General features: G+C 39.4%; 1 protein-coding gene across 4 annotated transcripts in view; it reads right to left on the bottom strand.

Annotated features, from left to right (window-relative positions):
• The window catches only part of NKAIN3 (sodium/potassium transporting ATPase interacting 3), a 369,009-nt gene that overhangs the window by 84,303 nt on the left and 263,933 nt on the right, over positions 1-20,773 (bottom strand). For all 4 annotated transcript variants that reach the window (XM_081117407.1, XM_081117404.1, XM_081117405.1 and 1 more), the window contains exon 4: positions 13,285-13,482. In XM_081117407.1, the coding sequence (XP_080973533.1) occupies positions 13,285-13,482 (198 nt within the window). The remainder of the gene's footprint in view (positions 1-13,284; positions 13,483-20,773) is intronic.

Here is a 20,773-nt window from a genome sequence, read left to right as displayed (position 1 = left end):
ATGTGATTAGGAATTCTTCTTCCTTTCCTTCCACTGAGCTTCCAAACAAATCCAGTCAAAAACGGACAAAAGACATGAGACATTTCACTGGATGGCATATGCCCACAGAAATTCAACATCATTAGTCACGAGGGACGTGCAAATTAAAACCACAATAAGATTTTACTACATACCTGTAAAAATGGTTAAAATAGAAAACCAAAACAATAAAACAATGACACCACCAAATGCTGGTGAGGGCGCAGAGAAAGTAGATCGTGTGCACGCTGCTGGGAATCTACAGCGGGACAGCCACTCTGGACAACAGTTGGGTCGTTTCATTTAATACGGTCTATGCAGCTACCACAGGACCAGCAATTACACCCTTGAGCATTTATCCCAGATAAATAAAAACTACGTTTGTACAAAAACGTATACACAAATGTTCATTACAGCTTTGTTTGTAATAGCCCAAACTACAAACAACCCACATGTTCTTCCACAGGCAAACGGTTAGATAAACGGTGGTATGTCCTTAGGAAGAAACACTGCCAGTCCAGCAATGAAAAGGAATAGTTGCTACATGCACCACTGGATGAATCTATGGGGAATTATGCAGACTGAAAAGAAGCCAGCCCTAAACCTTTATGTAATGTATGAGTCCATTTATAGAATGTTTTTGAAATGATAACACTATAGAAATGGAGAACAGAGTAGCTATTGTCAGAGATCAGGAGGAGAGGGGCAGGGGAGAGGCAAGTGGGTATGGTTTATAAAAGAGCAATAGAAGGCACCCTTGTCATGAAGGAATTGTTCTGTATCTTGACTGTAACAATGTCAATATCCTGGTTAAGATTCTCTGCTATAGTTTTGCAAGATAGAGTTATCATTGGGGGAAACTTGTAAAGTTATACAGGCTCTCTCTTTGTGATTTCTTATAACTGTATGTAAATCTACATTTATCTTAAAATAAAAAGTTAAATCAAAACAGTAAAAAAACACACACCTAAGGGTAATGTCTAATGGAAGAAAATATATATGTAATTTCCAAGCGAGCAGCAAATACATACATAAGTAAGACCAAGAATATTTAAAACTTTATCAGTTTAACAGAAGCCAGGAAAAGAGAAAAAAGAAAGCAAGAATAAATATCTAGCTTCACACACACACACACACACACACACACACCCTACATAAGTACATGCATACACACATACTACAGTGAATAAAAATATAAAATAAAAGATCACAGTTTGTCCAATAAATAGAAATGTATTCAGTTCATATACTAAAGGACAGAGAGCTCCTTCAGATTTCACATTTCATAAAGGGGAAACTGAAGCACATGGAGCCTAAATGACTTGTGGGTGTTCTAAAGCAAATTGGATCCAGGGTTCAGACTGAAACCCAGTCTCCCTAATTCCCACGCTCGCATACTGTAAATAAAAAACTTTTACCCCAGAAATGAACTACTCCACCGAATATATCCCAGGGGACTTACTGGCATGCCTTGCGATATCCTCAAATCATAAAAGAAGTGAAATGTGCCTGAAAATGGAATTACATTTCTCTCCTGAGCAAAGGCTCTTCAGTATTTCAAAGGTCATTTATTTTTCAATTTTGCCTCTTTTCAATTTCTCAACATGTGGCTGAGGGAACCTGAATCTGAAACTGGTGAACATGATTACTCAAGCAGGCAGCCAAGTTCCTCACTCTCAACCCTCTAAAGCAAAGTGGCTTCCCCAGTCCTCAGGGCCAGGTTGGTGGCGTCTGATCCTTGACTGACTTCCACCTTGGACCCCTGAGGAAGACAACATCATAAATCACCTGATCATTAAATAAGAGTGATCAGGGGGCCTATATCTTAATTAGTATAACAGCCATACCCTTGTTGTATTGTATTTCACAGACACAGACACAGACACACACACACACAGACACACACACACACACACACACACACACACACAGACACACACACACACACACTGAAGGTTTGTGGCAATCCTGCATTTTTCCCTACAGCATGTGCTCACCTCATGTCTCTCTGTCACATTTTGGTAATTCTTGCAATATTTCAAGCTTTTCCTTATTACTATTTGTGTTTTGGTGATCTGGGATCACCGATCTTTAGGAAATTGTTCACAAAGGCAAGAGTCAATTGATGCAGCCAACTTCACTGTTGTCTTATAGGAAATTGCCACAACCACTCCACCTTTCAGCAACCGCCAACCTGGTCCAACATCAAGGCAGGATCCCCCATCAGTAAAAAGATTATAGCTCACTGAAAGTTTAAATAATGGTTAGCATTTTTCAGCAATAAGGTGTTTTAAATTAAGTAGGTACATTGTGGTATTTTTTAGATATAATGCTATTGCACTCTTAATAGACTACAGTATAGTGTAAACATGACTTTTGTAAGTACTGGGAAACCAAAAAAAATTGTGTGACTTGATTTATTGCAACATTGGCTGTAACGTGGGGGTCTGGAACTAAAACTTCAACCTCTCCGAGGTACACCAGTATTCTATTTCTTTCCCTATCTTAAAAATAAGTGAAGGGATAAAAATAAATATTATTAATTCTAGAGGCAACTAGACTGATTTGGAATCAGAAGACCTAGGTTTGCATCCCATAATTGCCACTTCTGAGCTGTGATCAAGAGGGAATTATTTCTTCATCTGTAAAATGTAGAGCTATTAAAATTTCCTAAGATTGCAAGGTTCAATGAAACATGAAAGCCTCTGGTCTTCAATAGGCATTTAATACATTAAAAAAAAATGAGTTTGAATTATTTTGAAAAGACAAATGTAGTAGTAGTGGAACTACTTGATTACTATAAAATTATTTTCCCATGAAAATTTCAAGTCAAGTGTTTTTCTTCCAACATACATCTTTCTGGGAATGTTTAACCCTTTATTGTTATTAATAACATCTGACAGTTTTAATAGATGCCAGAAGATGCTATGCTTAGCAAAAGAGCTGTTGACCTAGAATAAGTGTTGAGCCAAAGTACTATTATAGAATGAGGCTGAAATAAGGACATTGAGACCGACAAAGACCGAGTTTACAGTTCATGAGTTCCATGAAAGAACTACTAAAGCGCACACTTCAAGAACAGGATAATGAACCTAACAAAGCCAGTGCTATGCAAGAAGCAATAGTGAGCAAAAAAATCGATGAGCATGTCATCCAAATAAGCAGTTGCTATAAAAATACTAGTTACTAAGTTGTGGTCATTGTAAGTAAGGTGGACCTAAAGTACTAGACAAACTTATATGGAAAATGGAAGAGGGATGATTGGAATTAAAGTGCAAAGGACTTTATATAGTGTTTGAAAGGAAGGTAAATATAGAAATTAAGTTCAGATTTTTAAAATAAACTACAAATGTAAAACTTTAAGGCTAACTACTGAAAGACCAGAAATAGATACATAACTGCTTAACTAGCAGAAAGGAAACGAAAAGTATAAAGAAAACTGATGAATCTCATAGAAAGCAGGAAAGGAGAAGATGGGAAACAAGGAAAGAACAAGGTAAACAGAAGAAATTAAAAATCTATCATCTTTATGTTTTGAGTAATTCCATATCCACTTATTAGATAAAGACATGAGGGGAAGGATGCTCATCTACTTTAGGATAATAACTACTTCTGGGGAAGGATGGAGAAAGTGGGATGCAAGGGTGCTTTAGTGATGTCAATAAAGTTTTATTTAAAACTATCTGAAACAAAAATGACAAAATGCTGATATTTGTTCTATCTTGGCATAAGGGTATCTGTTATATTATTTTCTGTTAATTTGAAATATATGATAATAAAAATAAAAAACTAAGTGTTCACAAGGGCATATGTGTGCAAATTAACAAAAAGAAAATCTATTGTTGCAAAAAAGGTAAACAAAATAAATACTAGATTTATAAAACAGTAAAGTATGATAGGTGCTTTGGGGAAAGTGCCAATGGTGAGTTCAGAAAGCATAATCTGCATCATTTTTCTTGTTATCCACCCTCCATTCTGCACCATTCCCTCCATCCTTCAGGGACCAAGTAGTAGGCCCCAGAGAAACTTCTGTTTGGTCTAACATAGATGATTGGAAATAAGCAAGATACTGTTTTCTGGAGATTTTTGAAAGAATTAGGACAGCTTTCCTGGACTTCTCTACAGTGAATTGATGGTGGAGAAAATCTTTAAAGATTACAAATTGACCTGCCATTTGACCCAGTGATCCCACTTCTTTTTGCAAAGAACTTATGCACCCCTATGTTCATAGCAACGCAATTCACAATAGCTAAGATTTGGAAATAGACCAAGTGCCCATCAGTAGATGAGTGGATAAAAGCTGTGGCACATTTACACCATGGAGTACTATGTAGCTGTGAAGAGGGAAGACCTTTTGGCCTTTGGCACAGCATGGAGGGAGCTAGAGAGTATTATGCTAAGTGAAATAGGCCAGTCAGAGAAGGACAAGTACCACATGATCTCACTTATATGTGGAATATAATAAACAAAATAAACTGTTGAACAAAGTGGATCCAGTAACATAGAAGCTTGCAACAAACTGAAGGATCTCAGAGGGAAGGCGGGGAGGGGGATGTGGGTGGGAAGAGATTAATCAGGGAACTTGTATGTTTATGGGCATGGCCCATGGACAGGGACATTGGTGTGGGGAAGGCCTGGGGGTGGGATGGATGTGGGGTGGAGGGGATCAGTGGGGTTAAAAGGGGGATGCCTGTAATGGTCTCAACAATAAAGATAAAGAAACTTAAAAAAATAAAGAGGAAAGAAAATGAGGCTAAAATGTGATCGAAGAGACCTCCAGTTCTCCTGCTCACCACCTTTCAATTTCCCTTCCCAGCTCCTCACCTCAAGAAACACTTTAATAGATGTAAGAACAGTACTTTTGGTAGATTTGGTTAAGGAGAGGGCTATAGATTTTCCTGAGAGTAGCTTCAAGGTTGAAGACTATTTTGTAAGTACTGATGCCGAGTTCCGATTTTGCCTGATGACATTTCATTTCTTAAGAGCATCTATTAGCGACAGTTGAATGGATTTTTCTTGTACTTATACACCACATAGGAAGTGAAAAAGGAATTTTTCTGTGACATTTGTCTCATGCTCTATTTGATATTTATTGGAGCCAGACCAGAATCTACACATGTTAACATAATCACCTCATTATGAGGCCATTTATTGCTAGTCAGCCACTGTACTTCCTGTAGAGAAATAACACACTCCGTGTGCAAAGGCTACTAATGGTGGCAAAAAAAAAAAAAGACATGAAGGTAATAAGAAGAAGCTACTGCCAGCTCTGCAGCTCACTTGTTTTCCTAGCAGCTGCTGGCATTGTATGAGACACTTTTTATTTTAAGAACCAAAAAGCAGATATTCAAGTATGTCTAATGTGGGTACGTATAATAAGACAGGGCATCATGCTATTGCTACTTAATTAGTGATTTTTTCCCCTCCTTTGAGCTCAAACTCTAGCAATGATAGAGATTATTGAACCCAGAAATGTCCAGTTTGATGAGGATTATGGGAATTCTGGGTGATGATATTAAGCACACATTTCTTAGATAATCTTAAGGCTGAAAATGAAATGTTAGAGATTAGGTCCTCTCAGGCCTCTGGAACCCACTGAGGCTCTTTTCTAACCTTAGTGGGAGATGAGAGCCTGCCTGCCACTTCCTCTTCTGAGGGAATGGCCTCAGCCACACTTCTTACCACTAAGCAGCCATGCTCTTCCCATAGTCACAGATAATTGGCCTGGTGGCGAGTAGTGGACCCAAAGAGAGACGGTCAGCGTATAAACTGGCCCGTGACCTACAGCCCAGCCCCGAAAGATGAGCTGGGCCAATGAGATTCCCCCTTTCAGGGTTTCAAAGCATGTGTGCACATTTTTAGTTGCTGGAGAAAGCTCAGGACAAAGGGTCATCATGATTTGGAAAAGGGCTTGGGGGTACCCTGTCTATAGTAAGTTGAAGGCATGAAGGAGTGGCAACTATGAGAAAGGCAAGGAAATCAACCGATAGAGAAGGGAGCGTGGAGTAGGTCAACAGAAAGCCGTGATGTTCAGCTGCGTCCAGTTCTTGATCTTGGACTCCTGCGAGAGCTAGTTTTGTCTCCCCTCAGTACACCATCCTTTACCTGAAAAATGTCAAGCAGGCCTTTCTCTCCCAAGCAAATGTGTCAGGTTAGACAAACTCACTTCAAAATGCCAGAGTCTAAGTTAGCTTAAGAATCCACAGATGAATTTTAGTAGTTTGAATCTCTGAAATTCCAATATTTGACTCTTTGGATCTTCAGAAATATCAGTTTCATGTGGTTCAACCTGACATAGTGCCCCATGTGTGCCACGCTGGGCACCTTTCAGTCCCTCGTGTCCACTATCTTTCCTGTTGACTCTTAAGCTTAGCTGTGTCCTTACACTTCTCTGAACCCTGCTGTTTCATGTCTCCATAAAATCACTTATGCTCTTCTCTCTGACTGGAGAGCTATTCCCTAATTTCGCTACTGTAAATTTCTATTTGTCTTTCCAGATTTATTTCAAATGCCAGCTCATTTGTGAAAAGTTCCCTGATTTCACTCGATTTAACTGATAGCCTCTTCATTCCAGGTTTCCTTGTACCTAGTCTTTTTACTTTATGTTAACATGTACCAAACTAAGCTACTCTTACCTGTTGACATCTGTCTAAAAGGCTACCTAAATGCCATGAGATCCTTGAAAGCAAGGACCAGAGTTTTAATCTTTCCATCTCTGGCATGAGTCAGCACTCGGTGTATCTATGCTTTTAATTAAACTAGGAAACTTTGAATTTTAGAAGATGATTCCAAACAACAAAAAATTCAAAAATTGAAAGGCACTCCTCATGTGGTAATATCACATTTATTATTACCCATCACTTCCATGTGGAATGAAATAAGCTGGGAAAAAGAGAAATAAACCCAAGTACTTTGAAATTTAAGGCATTAGACAACTTATACCCACTTTTTCCACTCAAATATTTGTTGAACATGCTGCTAGAATTATAGTCAATAAAATGAATATGCTGGCTTTTGGAATAAAACTAAATTTCCCCGCAAATTTATCCTTCCTTCTATTGAGAATAGTTTAAATTAATCTGTTAACTTGAAAATAAGTAAGTCATGGGGATGTAACATACAACATAGGGAAAATAGTCAACACAATAACTTTGTATGGTGACAGATGGTTACTAGACTTACTTTGGCAAACAAATTTTAAGAAATATAACCTTGAATCAATATATTGTACACCTGAAACTAATATACTATTGTATGTCAACTATACTTTAATAAAAAATAAAAATAAATTAATCTATCAATTTATTCTGGAATCCATTGAAAGTATTGGTTTGAAATGGATTCTGTGAATAAAGTAGAGACACTGACTTTTTAAAGTAGAGATGTTAATAATAAGATTTGCATTTTAGAAACATGTAAAGAACGGCCCAAAGAGGGAGACACTATCAGCAGGAAGACCTGTTAAGCAACTGTTCAGAGTCTAAATGAAGTCAGTGGCTGTGGAGATGGAGATGGGAAAACAGGGAGAGAGATATTTAGGAGTATTCACAGTAAAGCCACCAAATTTTTACATGCATAGGTATATTCAATGATATTTAATTTCAAAGCCATTTGGCAAGGTAATGCTCTTAATTTTTCTGGAATTTGTGTTATGAGTATGGATAACAGTTTTCTCACAGAGAAGTTGTCAATCTTTATATAAGTGAAATTCGAAACACCTACTTAGAATGAGCTAATTCTCACACACGAGGAATGGGCTCATTACTTTGTTGGGGGTGCTCCATTAAGAGAGGATGTCAACACATTCCCCACTGCAATTGCTAGGGAACTAGGGACATACAGAAAGTACCAAGAATCATTCATTTAGATACAGCTTTGTTGTATCTATTTCCTAGAAAGTCAGACATTCGTGTTTTGATCATAAACAGTAAAAAAATAATCGCTATAAATCAGGGTATATGTGAAGCTCATTCTAATGGACCTAGTACAAGTAATAGGTCTTAGTCGGCACACTGAAGAATATTTTTTTAGCCCTGAGGAACAGAATCAAAGAAAATTCAACAACATTTAAATAACATTGAGGATTATAATTCTTAAAACAACTTGAGTTTTTGTTTAGTACCTTTTTGAGAAACCCTACATAACAGCACAATTTAAAATTGTAGTGTAAATTTGGGCTGATTCTCAATTCCGTACCAAGTGATTTGCAAAAATACCCACCTAGTGGCTCAGGACAGAAAATTTGGTGTCACCCTCAGTTCCTTTTTTCTTTCCTCCATCTGAACAAACAGTAAGATCTATTCATCCTACACTCTAAGTGGTCTTTTCACGCCACACTGCCACGTGGAAGATTGTAAAAATGTCCACAGTACTTTGCAACTCCTTTTATCAAGAAGTGGGCTCTATCTCTCCATCCCTTGAATCTGGTTTGGGGCTGTGACTAGCTTTGACCAGCAGAATGCCGCAGAAGTGAAGTTCAGAATGTTCTGAAACCAGGACTCTAGAGACCCTGCAGCTTTTGCTAACATGTTCTTGGAATCACGTGACTGCCATGAGAAGAATCCCCACTTATTCTGCACAACAGTGTAATTACTTAGGAGGTAGGAAATGCTATTACCCCCACTTTAATCATGAGGAACACAGAGCATAGAAAGGCTCAGTAACTTGGCTGAGGTTATGGAACTAATGATTGGTGATAAAGACTAATGGTTGCCTAGGATTCAAACCCAGGCGTTCTGATATAGAACCTGCCTTCCTAACCACCCCACACTTAGGCAGAGAATTATTTTCCTGTTAGTGAATTCCTGCATTAAAAATCCCAATCTTCAAATTCTTGAGTAGCTTCTGAGTTTTCACTTCAACTGTTAATAAAAATGTTCATGTACTACAGACACACACACACACTTGCACACACACACGTGCACACACACACGTGCACACACACACAGGAAGACAGTGAACCCATTTTTCACTGCCTATCAGTGTTCATCATCGCACCAACACAGCAAGAGAAACAAGCGGTGTATTGCTGTACAGTTCTGAGGGGGGACCATAACTTGTTAAAATAAGAGGATGGTAGTATTTATTCATTGGGTTTTCCTCTTTGTTCTGGTCGCAGACGAAGCTTATAATTAAGTATCATGTTTAGTTATTGTAGATTTGGTCTTTTTATTTTTGTGCTTTTGTTATTAGAAGCCTAAATCTTCTGGGGGGAGTAGACAGCATATGAAAAGATCCGCACGCCCGTAAGTGATCTATTTTTATTGTCGTTTATTCAACAATCACAGCATATAGAATTAGAAATGAAATACAGTTACTGCTTAAGTGATGCCATAGCTTCCAAAGAAAGTATCAGTTTGTTTCCTCCAAGCCACAGGGGACGAGTAACAGCCTGTAATGTAGCACAGACAGAATCCTCTCAGGAAAGCCCCTCGCCACCTGCCCCCAATTCTTTCCCCCTTTGTTCCGACGTTCGGTCTATTCAGAAGGCATCGATCCTCGTTTCCAGCAATTCAAGGTTAAATCTGCTAAGCCGCGGGCTCCATTGTGCGCGTCAGGCCCGGGGAGGGAGCAGCTGTGGGCCCGAGACGCCCCTGGAGCCTGTGCTCCCAGTTGCCCTCCGGGAGCGTGTCTCCGACTGCACCGCATTCACTGTTCACATGTGCCCGGCACAGTCTAGCCTTTAACGTAGCAAGAAGCAAGCAAATCACCAGGATTTCATACTTCACTGGCACCCTGTGGGTTACAGACCTTTCTCAAAGGGTAAGAGCTTAGCTGCTTTCTTTCGTTCAGCGATAAATATTTATAGGATTAGCAGCCCATTGTAAATGGGATAACCAAACGCATTCAAATGCAGAACTGCATGCTGCTTATCTAGCTGCTGGACGGGATGAAATTACATGACCAATTCCCTTTCTGCGCCCTTCTGTGACTGCTCCCTGGATCACCCATGATGGGGTTTTTCTGAACTTTTCCAAACATTTGCTTGGAAAATACGTCAGCTATCTCCTAAATCCTGGGACATGCATTATTCTGTTAATCTCTCGATATTTTTACTATTCCAGAAAAATCTCATTTTAAAGCATCTATAGCTAATTATTTCTTTGTTTCCAGTAAGAGGCAGTGCCTTTGATGATCTATGTGTAATGATATTATATGCTACATTTATGTAGCACTTTCCTGAGAGGAGTACCATAGACCTTGTGAAATCTGAGCTAATTTATCTGTATGGGCACGCTGGCGCTTGTGGCATCCTTATTATGAACTGAAATTTATTGAATGTATATTATGTGCACATCACTGTGCTTAGCTCCTTACATGTACAATCTTCAAATTTTGCAACAACCCAACAAAAAAGGTACCATTGCCACCTTTATGGAAGAAGGGAAGGGACTTCTGGAAGTTTACCCAGCATTTGGTAGAGCTGGAATTCCAATCCAAGTCTGTCTCATTCTATCACCGATGAAAAACGGATACGATGAGGGTCGAATGGATTCCAGTAGGATCCAGTAGCAATGATTATGTATTTTTAAACAAGTAATTCCACACGCCTGGATCCTAGGTTGACGCTCAACCGCTGAGCCACCCGCGGCCGGGCCACCCTGCTTTTCAAGTGACTTGGAGCTACTGTGGGTAAAGGCTTTTTGATTCCACAGCATTCTGCTGCATTATAAAGATTTGCACATCACACCGTCATTCCTTGACATGGTTTAGAAACTTAATATGAACAATTTTTAAAAGGAGGAGGATCCGTCCACATATGAAAGATTCTAGAAAAATGTTTCCGTGAGGAACTTTAGAATCTAGTATATGATAACAGAGTACTCTTTTACCATACAATAGACTAAAAATTTTTAAGAGAAAATACACACACACACACACACACACACACACACACACACACCGCGGTGGTCATATGTAGGTCTACAGTTATGAGTTACATTCTTTTGAGTTAATAAAGCTATTATAATAATCATAACCTGCATGTCTTTTTCCATAAAAACAACTGTAAACCTACTTTTGCCCAACTTGAATCTATTTATCATCTATCATCTATCATCTATCTATCTATCTATCTATCTATCTATCTATCTATCTATCTATCATCTATCTATATCTATCATCTATCTATCTTTCTTTCTATCTATCATCTATCTATCTATTTATCTATCTATCATCATTTATCTATCATCTATCATCTATCTATATCTATCATCTCTCTCTCTCTCTCTGCATGTGACAATAAAGAAAGACCAGAGAATAGGGAAAGACTGATAAACATATACTGACCAATGACAGTATATTATATTTTTAAAAAATTATTATAGAAACCAAGAATAAACAGATACCCTGTTATATCTCTGAATGAAAGTTTCTTAGCATTGAGGTACAACCTCCTTTGAATTCAGTGTCAAATTTGACTCTCATTGAACAAAAACACTAAAAGATCTCTGATTATTTTTAAAAATTGAATCTTTAGTCTTTCCAAAAATATTCTAATTAAAAGGTGGTCTAAAACACTATCTTAAAACTTGGCACATACAAGTTAAAGAACAATAATTAATAGAGTAGGTAAGTGAGATGAGACTGCTGCATCAATGGCCCCAAATGAGCCTTGTTTTCTAATATTCTCACCTTTCCATAGCTCCCTTCCAAAATGACTCTGGGCTTGGTCATATCAGTCATATGAGAGCATAAAGACAAATGGACAGTAGTAAGCATTACTCAAGTACAGGTATAGCTCAGAGATATTGGGGGTTAAGTCCAGACCACTGCTATAAAGCAAATATGGCAGTAAAGCAGTCACAAATTTTTTGCTTTCCCAATAGTTATAAAATTTATGTTTACACTATACTGTCATTTATTAGGTACGCAATAGAATTCTGTCTAAAAAGGCAATTTACATTACTTAATTAAACACATTTTACTGTTAAAAAAATACTAACCATCATCTGAGCCTGTTGGAAAAATGGTGCCAATAGACTTGCTCAATGCAGGATTGCCACAAACTTTCAATTAGAAAATGCAACATCTGCAAAGTGCAATAAAGTGGAGTGCAATAGAATATGCCTGTAGAGGCTTGGAAAATGCCTGCATGCTAGACTTTCCTCAGAACTCAGGTGCCTTGCTGTGAGAAAGCCTGTCAAGTTTTTCCAACAGCCAGCACCATACATCTGAGTGAGGTCTTCTTGAATGTTCTAGCCTCAGCAAAGTGCCTAGTGGGATGGTTCACATGAGTAACCCTCGCAAATATCATGTGGAACAGAACTACCCAGCTGAGCCTTGCCCAAATTCCTGACGCACAGAACTCTAAGCAATAAACTGGTATTATTTTAAGTAATTGCGTTTTGGAGTGTTTTGGTACACAGCGGTAGAGAACAACTACAGTAATGATATCAAAGATTTCTCAAAGTCCTTTCTAGAAATAATTCTAAGGTACATTCTTCACTGACATACACCTCCTATGTTTCTGTCATCTATTAATTTATTATTGAGGCTATATCTCTCATTCTGACTTTAACCAGCTGGACAGGACTGAGGTGCTTAGTTTATGTGAAGAACACAGCTAAGAATGGCTTTATGGTGTATTGATTCATACAAAAATGCCAAGTACTTGCTGGATCTCAAAGAAGTAGCATTCTTGATGATGGTAGAGAACTTAATTCCACTCCATACTCCCATCAAACTGTGGGTAGGATAGTGTGGTGGAAAGAAATTAACCTTAAGAAATTTCAAGCACATAAACCTTCTGTGGTTCAGTCAATCCATTTCCTCTATGTGTTGCTTTGTATGGAACTATATCCTGACCCCAAATTTTAGGCACCAGAATGTGTAAGACTCTCTGGAGGAACTTGTTTTCTTAAGAAATAATTTTTTGAAATATGAAATGTATTAGATTGAACAAAGCATTGGGTGAATGTCGTCTCTTTCTCTGGAACTATTGTGCATGAGTAAAAAAGTGCATGAGACGTAGAAGAGCCTGAGACCATAGGTGGCCAACCCACCACTCCTGGGAGACAATGACACCATTTCATTGAATGGGTGGATGGTCCTAAGGACACAATGTCTGGATATCCATTGGAAAAGATGTCACCTGCCATTAAGTATAACGAATGTTAGCGTACTCGCTGCTATTTCCATCGCCTAAAGGACGTTCTGTGTGCTTGCTGATGGCATCATCTACCAGGTGGGTGGGGACAGAGGTGGAGATATAAAATGCCAATAGGGGGAGTCCTGCTGAGACAGTGACACGAACGTGAAACTTACGGAGAGCAGTATTTGGATGGCGCTGTGGATGACCTCCAGGTACTGGAAGTCGACGACGCAGCCCGTGACGGAGACGTAGGTGTAGTCGTCCAGCATGCCGTGGGCTGACGGGGGCAGCACCCTTCGGACACAGCCGGGCCCGTGCTCCCGCCACCATGACCGGTGCACAGAGATGTTGAACGTCATCAGATCTGTATCCTAGGCGGGCAGGAGACAAGGGAAGGAAAGCAGACAATCGTATCAAATCGTATCTTTGATTTTCACCTTAGGGAGACTTTAGGATGGATGAAATTGTTGAAAAGATTTCAATTCCAAGTGGAAAGTGACAAAGACAAAACCAGGTATGGCTGTATGTATCATCTGCCGAAACTGTGCAGGGACACACGCCTTTAGGTATGACCTGGTGCTGCCCCATTGCCTACTGTGTTCTCCCCAAAACCCTTACAACTCCTCATGCTCTGAAGGGCGCTAGGTCTTTCCTCCTCACTTGTTTCCAGAAAATTCCACCCTGGGCAGAGCAAAAGAACAGTGAAGGCAATGCTCAGCACATACATATCAAATAACCTTTCGGAGCCCGTGGCAGGGAAAATAGCCCAGGCGTTTAATCCTCAAGAGATGCCCTTTAGTGTCTGTGGAATGTCAGCCACAAAGGAATAAGATCAAAATGCTTTTGTCATAAAAATAGATTGAAAAGAATAGATGTGGAACCAGGCCCTAGACTCCCAAATAAACTAAAGAGTACAGCTTCCTGCCCGTGCAGAGCAGCAGGAGGAGGTGTGATGATGGGGACAGGGCAAGGGGGCTGCGGACCAGAGCACTGCTGGCACGAGTGCCAGGGGGACGTGCTGGAGTGGGCACCACACGTGGCCTTTGCTCAGAGGCCCGGGGGCTGCCCAATGACTGTGCAAAGCAAATGACGCTCATGCCCATCTCAGTAGGATGAGGACCGTCCCCCCTCAGTGCCTGGGATGCTTCCAAGTTCCAGAAATTGAGTTTGGAATTCTGAAAACATAGGGGAAGCTGGTGTGACATGCAAAGCCCCTGATCTTAGATGTGGCTGGGACTGAAAACAACCAGCATGAGAGCTCTCGGAGCAAGGACACTGGAAACCCTCCCGTTACTCTCCCCTGTCTATGTACATGAATCACGAGGTTAGACGCATTTCCAGTTCACATCAGTAAGCAAACTTACTCTACAGTTTGAGATTTTCCTCAACGCAGGAATTCAAAGTGCCATTGTAAGTATGCCTCAGATTACATCAATAATAAAACATTTTATTTCTTCTTTTTGGTTGTTGGTTTGCTACACATATCATTCAGTTACCTTCACAGTTGCAGCACTTTATTGATAATAAAACACTTTACATAATTTTTTTTTGGTTGTTGGCTTGCTATATGAGTCATTTGCAGGAACCCTCTACAGGGAAAATATTATAGAAAAATAATTGCTTTATTTAGTGAGTTAAGTTTAGCAAAAGACAGTTTACCTGCAGGCAACCTCTACACCGACTGCTCCCTTTCTTGGCCATCAAGTTTAATCTCTTACAGTTAGTCTCTATGACTACTATTATTTCCCATTTTAATAGAATTCATTAGGTTCAGGATGAACTAGCTCATCTCAAATTGATGGCAATTTCTATTGCAGAACTGTAAGCTCCTTTCAATATGACTTTGACTAAAATTTATATGATACAAATAAAACAAAAGTGAATTTATGAACTAATGATACATATTTGTTACTCATAAAATTTCTCAGTTGTAGCTCTCACTTAATTTGTTGCACTATAACATATTAATAAATGCACTATTCTTTGCAAAGATTGTATGAAACTTTGAATGAGAACAGAAATACATTGGGGTAAAGGGCAGGCCATCCCCAAATATGCCAAAGCAGCATACTGATTATTCTGAATTAAAGTTACTTGAGAAACAGTGCAAGAAGAACACTTGGACCCTTCTCTCTGTTCCCTGAAAGCAGGAAATAAATCTCCCAGGTGAAAGGTGCTCTACCTGCACCAGGAGGTACAGAGACTTTCTTGTCACCAGAGATAGGGAATCACGGGCCCAGAGCCTATGTAAACAAACCTTGCTGCTACTTTACTAACTTACTACCCTAAGTTCAAACTCTGCTTAGGTGCTTCACTAGTTAAACACGCAGGCCGGAGTTTCTTTGCCCTGTCAATCCCTCACAAATTCATCGTTTCTTGTCTAAAAAGTATAAAAGCTGCCTTCTCTTGCCATTTCTTTAGGTCCCATTTCTGTGAGGCTTCCATATGTATGAATAAATTGTTTTCTCCCCTCCTGTTAATCTCCTTGTGTCAATTTGATTAGACAAGCCAAAAGAACCAAGGAAGATGGGTGCTGGGATTTTTACCTCCCTGCAATAGCTTCAAATAATATTTAAAGTTCAAACTTCTTACTTAAATTTGGTATAGAATTGTATCATAAGCTTGTGTCTGATTTCTATCCCCTTCAAATACTTAACAAAGCCTTGACACATGATTAATTCAGTTTCGTATATGAGGCACATCAGAGGAAATGCAATGCAGAAAACTACAATATTTTTATAAAGAAAAAAATAAATACAGATTGCTTCTTTTGTAAGCAATTACCACATCAAAGCATGTAGAGAAAACGGGTTAAAAGTGGAAGCCAGTTAGGTGGTTACCGTAGCAGGTATGGTGACTAGGAGAAAGGTGATAGCAGTAGAGGGGTAGAACAGAGAGGTGAGATACATTTTGGAGGAAGAATAGCATGTGGAGGTGAGAGGAAGAGATAAATGAAGGATGACTCAGGCTTCTGACTGAGCAGAAAGGGTCCCATTGGCTGATGACAATTCTCTGAAGAAGGGGGCAGCTATGAGCCATCAGTAGTCAATGGTTACAGCAGTTGAGGGGTAGGCACACTGGCTCTGCAAAGGGGGAAAGAACGGGGCACTACCTCAGGGAAGAGGGAAGGGGGGTGGAGGGTGGGAAGGGATTAACCAAAGAGGTTATATGCATATATGCACAACCCATGGACAAAGACAATAATGGGGTGAAGGCCTGGGGAGGGGGTGGGAGCCAGGTGGAGGGGGCTAATGGGGGGAAAAATGGGACACCTGAAATACTTTCAACAATAAAGATAAATTAAAAACAAACAAACAAACAATATATCAGTTGGCATTTTAAAACCATTTTCTTTGTATGCAGGTGAAAACAAAATAAGTAATCATGTTATATGATGCTAAATAGACAGTTATAAAATAAAAGAAAATAAGTGTAAATATTGTGATTTGGAAAACAAAGAGTCTACTGCTCTTCTTGCTGGTAACATAAATTTAAGTAATATATTTTATTACTTAACTCCTCCCCATCCTGATTACCTGGCTAACTCCTATTCATTTAGTTTTCAACAGACACCACTTCCTCTGGAAAGTCATGCCTGGAAAGTCTGGGCAGCAAAGCCTTTCTATGTGCTCCCAACTGCAAAATTCTTCTACATAATTTTACATCTTTATTTGGGTGGAGATGATACATTAGTTTTTTATAATCGATTTTCTTACCCACCTACAATATTATAAGCCACTCTCATCTGCTTTGTTCTCCAAGTGCCACACGTATAATAGCAGCTCACTCTCTTTCTCCTTCCCTCCCTCTCTCTTTCTCTCTTTTAGTATATATATATATATATATATATATATATATATACTAAAACTGAACTAATCCAACTGCTGAGCATTTAGGCACAGTCTCAATTGAGAATTGAGAAAACCTAAAAACAAAAAACCCAGCACCAACAAAAAGCCATTGCACATCATCAAAGTGCCTCTTATATTGCTAGTGTGTGTGAATTTGTGCAGTCACTTTAGAACAGGTTTTGTATTCCCACTAGAGCTAGGTACGTGTATGCCTTACGATCTAGTGGTCTCACTCCTAGGTGCGCAGCCAGAAGTAAAATGCACATGTCCACCAAAGACCCGTACATGATTGTTCTCAGCAGCTTTTAACAGGCAAAACCTGAAAGTGGTCCAAAGGTCCATCAACAGCAGAATAGGCAAAAAATGTGGTATATTCATAAATGGAAATTCCACAGCAATAAAAACAAATGAACTGCTGACACACACAAGGCCATGGTTGAATCTCATGGACATGATGTTAAGTGAAGGACATCAGACTCAATAGAATATATATTATATGATTTCATTTCTGTGGAGTCCTAAGAAAGGCAGGACTGATAGTGAGGAAGGTTGAATAGTGAGGGTGGGTACTGGTGGGAGGAGGGCTGTCACTTGAGCTAGGAATTATGAAGTGCTGAAAACCACGTAAGTTCTTCTAAACCACAAACCTGTCTTCCATATGAAGAAATTTGTAATTTCAGGATTTTCCAAGTTTATACTTACCTGTCTCATTCATTTTGGAATTGACATGAGTCTTGTCAAATGCATTTTTTAAAGAGAGGTAAGTGTGGAGAGAATCAGCAATCTTTCTCAGGTGCAATTAAAATAATTGAGACAGTGTTATGCTCAGAGGAGAAGAGCCCTGGTCCAGGACCCAGTTTCCTCAAGGCCGCGTGTCTGGGCCATTGGATGCTTTTGGAAGGAACCAAACAAAAACCCCCAGGTTCCTAATAATGGCCAGAGAGAAATGATTAGTCCCGTTAGAGGAAACGATGTGAATGAAGCCCACTTTTTTTTTTAATCCTTACCAGAAGATATGTTTTTATTGATTTTTAGAGAGAGGAAGGGAGAGAGGGAGGGAGAGAGAGAGAGAGGAACATTGATCTGTTATCTCCCGTACGTGCCCTGACCAGGAATTGAACCCAAAAACCTTTCGGTGGACAGGACGAGACTCCAACCAAACGAGCCACCCAGCCAGGCCAGGGCAATGAAACCAACGTTTCCCGAAGGGCCACCTTGAAGGCAGGCTGGGAAAGCAGTGAGAAACTAACAAAAACCTCAAATTTGCAGGAAAACTTTTGTTTTTCTTGCACACATCAAGCTCCCCTTCTCTCATCTGTGTTTGCTCTTAGTTGTCCATTCACCAGCCATGCCTTTCTTTACACTGGTTTGTCTGCTTTTGATGTTCATCAGGTCCAAAGGGCAGAATCAGGAATGTCCCCGGGACAACAGCCTTCTAATCACTGAGCACGTGAGCACTGAAACCCGTCCATGGCAGTGAGGCCTCCAATGTTTGTGAAGGTATAACGCACAGTCACAGATACTGACACTTATGGTACATAATTGCTGCACCTGAATACACTAAGATTTGCCTACAGATGATTAAAAAAAATAAGTATACATTTCATTTGTACTCTATGAATTTTAAACACCTCTAGTTTACTTAGTTAATTACCAAACCCATTCAACACATCTGGCTTTTCTGGCTTTGTGTTAATAATTATTTAATTACAATGTTATGCATTTTATGCTAATTAGGATGTTGAGACCATAAAAATGTGCTACCTTTGTGCTTCATGCTGGCACTAATGGGTTATATTTATAGTTTGGTGTACTCATAAGTCATGCATGCATATGCATGTAGGCACACATTTTACTTCATTTGCACAACAGAAATTTTTCTATTCAATCTGGGTTTTTGCTAAGTTTATCACCTGGAAGGAATTACCTTGATTTTAAAAAAAAAAATGTTTTTATTGATTTTAGAGAGAGAAAAAGGGAGAGGGATAGAGAGACAGAAACATCAATGAGAGAGAAACATTGATCGCTGCCTCTTGTACGCCCCCTACTGGGGATCGAGCCCACAACCCGGGCATGTGCCCTGACTGGGAACTGAACAAGTAAGCACTTGGTTCATGGGTCAACACTCAATCATTGGGCCACACTGGCCGGGCCTAGGAATTACCTTGATTTCCCCCCCCCCCCCCAATTTTAGTGGGAAAAAAATTCCTTGTTTGACCAAAAAAATTAAAATGTTGGTTTTCATGTGATAGGGTTCTTAACAAAAAGGAAAAACATATAATCCTTTTAGCTGTTCCCTTTTTGAAAGGTAGTTGGATAAATAGAGTAATCAATGTTGGTCTTTCGACCTATGGATGAGGCTGCTGGTGTGGTTTAAATCTCTGTAAAACAAGACTGTTTTTCTTAATTGCTTCCTTTGCTAAAGTAATTGTGAAGGCTGGAAAACGGTCTGATTAACTACACCCTTGGATGTGGTTAAAATCTCTCTGGTAGGTTCTCATCCATCATCATCAGTCTCAAGTTGCCGGGTAACCATCCTGGAGAGCTTTCAGGAGGCAGTCTCTTGGGATCTGGAAGTTTCAGAGGCAATGACTCAAACAGAACTCTCTGGTCATAGCAGTGGGAGATGTGCTAGCCCATTTTCAATACCCCACTCCTCATCAGTCGTTAAGGCTCCCTACAATTTTTGGCACGTACATATGTGTGTGGGGTGCTATCCACTTTGCTGTGGGGAGGAGCTGAGCTGAAAATAAAAGCCCACATCTACCCATGGTAGCTATCTCTATTCACTTCGAGAATATTGTCTCTCTTCATGTCTCCATGGATCCCTTACCTGACTTTAAGTAATTGTGCTAACTTTGGAGATGCCTTTTGCAAATGTTAGCTCTATGCCCTTCTCTAAACAAGATTAAGTCGTTTAATCACTAGCCAGGTATCCCACAAGTGTGTAAAGTCCAGTGGCCACGAAGGAATTACCTAACAATGAACACTGTTTTACTTGATTACTATTTAATTATTTTGGGGGGGATAATAATGAGGGTCATTTTTTAACCCCCATGGCTGGGTCATGGGTTATCCTTCATAGTGGGTCCAGCTCTCTTTTTTTTCTGAATCTGGGAATGAAATATACAGTTTTTGAGGAAATCTGGCACTTTGAAAGTTAGTTTGGAGACTTTCAAGAAATAGATGAAACAGGAGAAAAAATTTTTATTGTCAAAACTATCATTCCTTAAAACATCTATTTTTTTTTCAGTGAAGGGCTATCTTCCTAAGGGTCCTGTTGCTGAGGAGGAAGAACCCATAGCCCTCAAAGGCGGCAGTTGCACCAGAGTCTGGCAAGTCAGCCTGAAAACGCACAGTTTCCTCACATTCTAACCATAGACTCACCATTAAGAAAAACAATCTCAATTTGAGTAGTAGGCTATTGGCTGATTTTTTTTTTTTAATGTTTAATCAAATGAGAATTGAAATAGTGGGCCTGGCTCTGGCATTCTCTCCATATCCTTAAGAGGTTTAATTTTCATTGACCTGTTTAACATTCCCGAATTTTAGCCATGTGCCAAGTAGCAGTACTGTCATACTTTAGGCAAATTATATAAGATTTAAATTTCAATTTAGAAATCCAGGCAGTTCCCAAATTATATATATAATTTTTGTTGCTGTTGTTGATTTTTTAGAGAGAGAGGAAGAGAGAGAGAAAGAAATATCAATTTGTTGTTCCAGTTATTCCTGTGTCCATTGGTTGATTCTTGTTTGTGCCCTGACTGGAGATCCGATGCACAACCTTGGTGTATCGGGACAATGTTGTAAC

Source organism: Miniopterus schreibersii (genome assembly GCF_964146895.1).
Source record: "Miniopterus schreibersii genome assembly, chromosome: 17".
NCBI classification, from domain to species: domain Eukaryota; kingdom Metazoa; phylum Chordata; class Mammalia; order Chiroptera; family Miniopteridae; genus Miniopterus; species Miniopterus schreibersii.
Note: the sequence above shows the minus strand (reverse complement) of the source record. Positions and strands in the feature narration are given on the sequence as shown.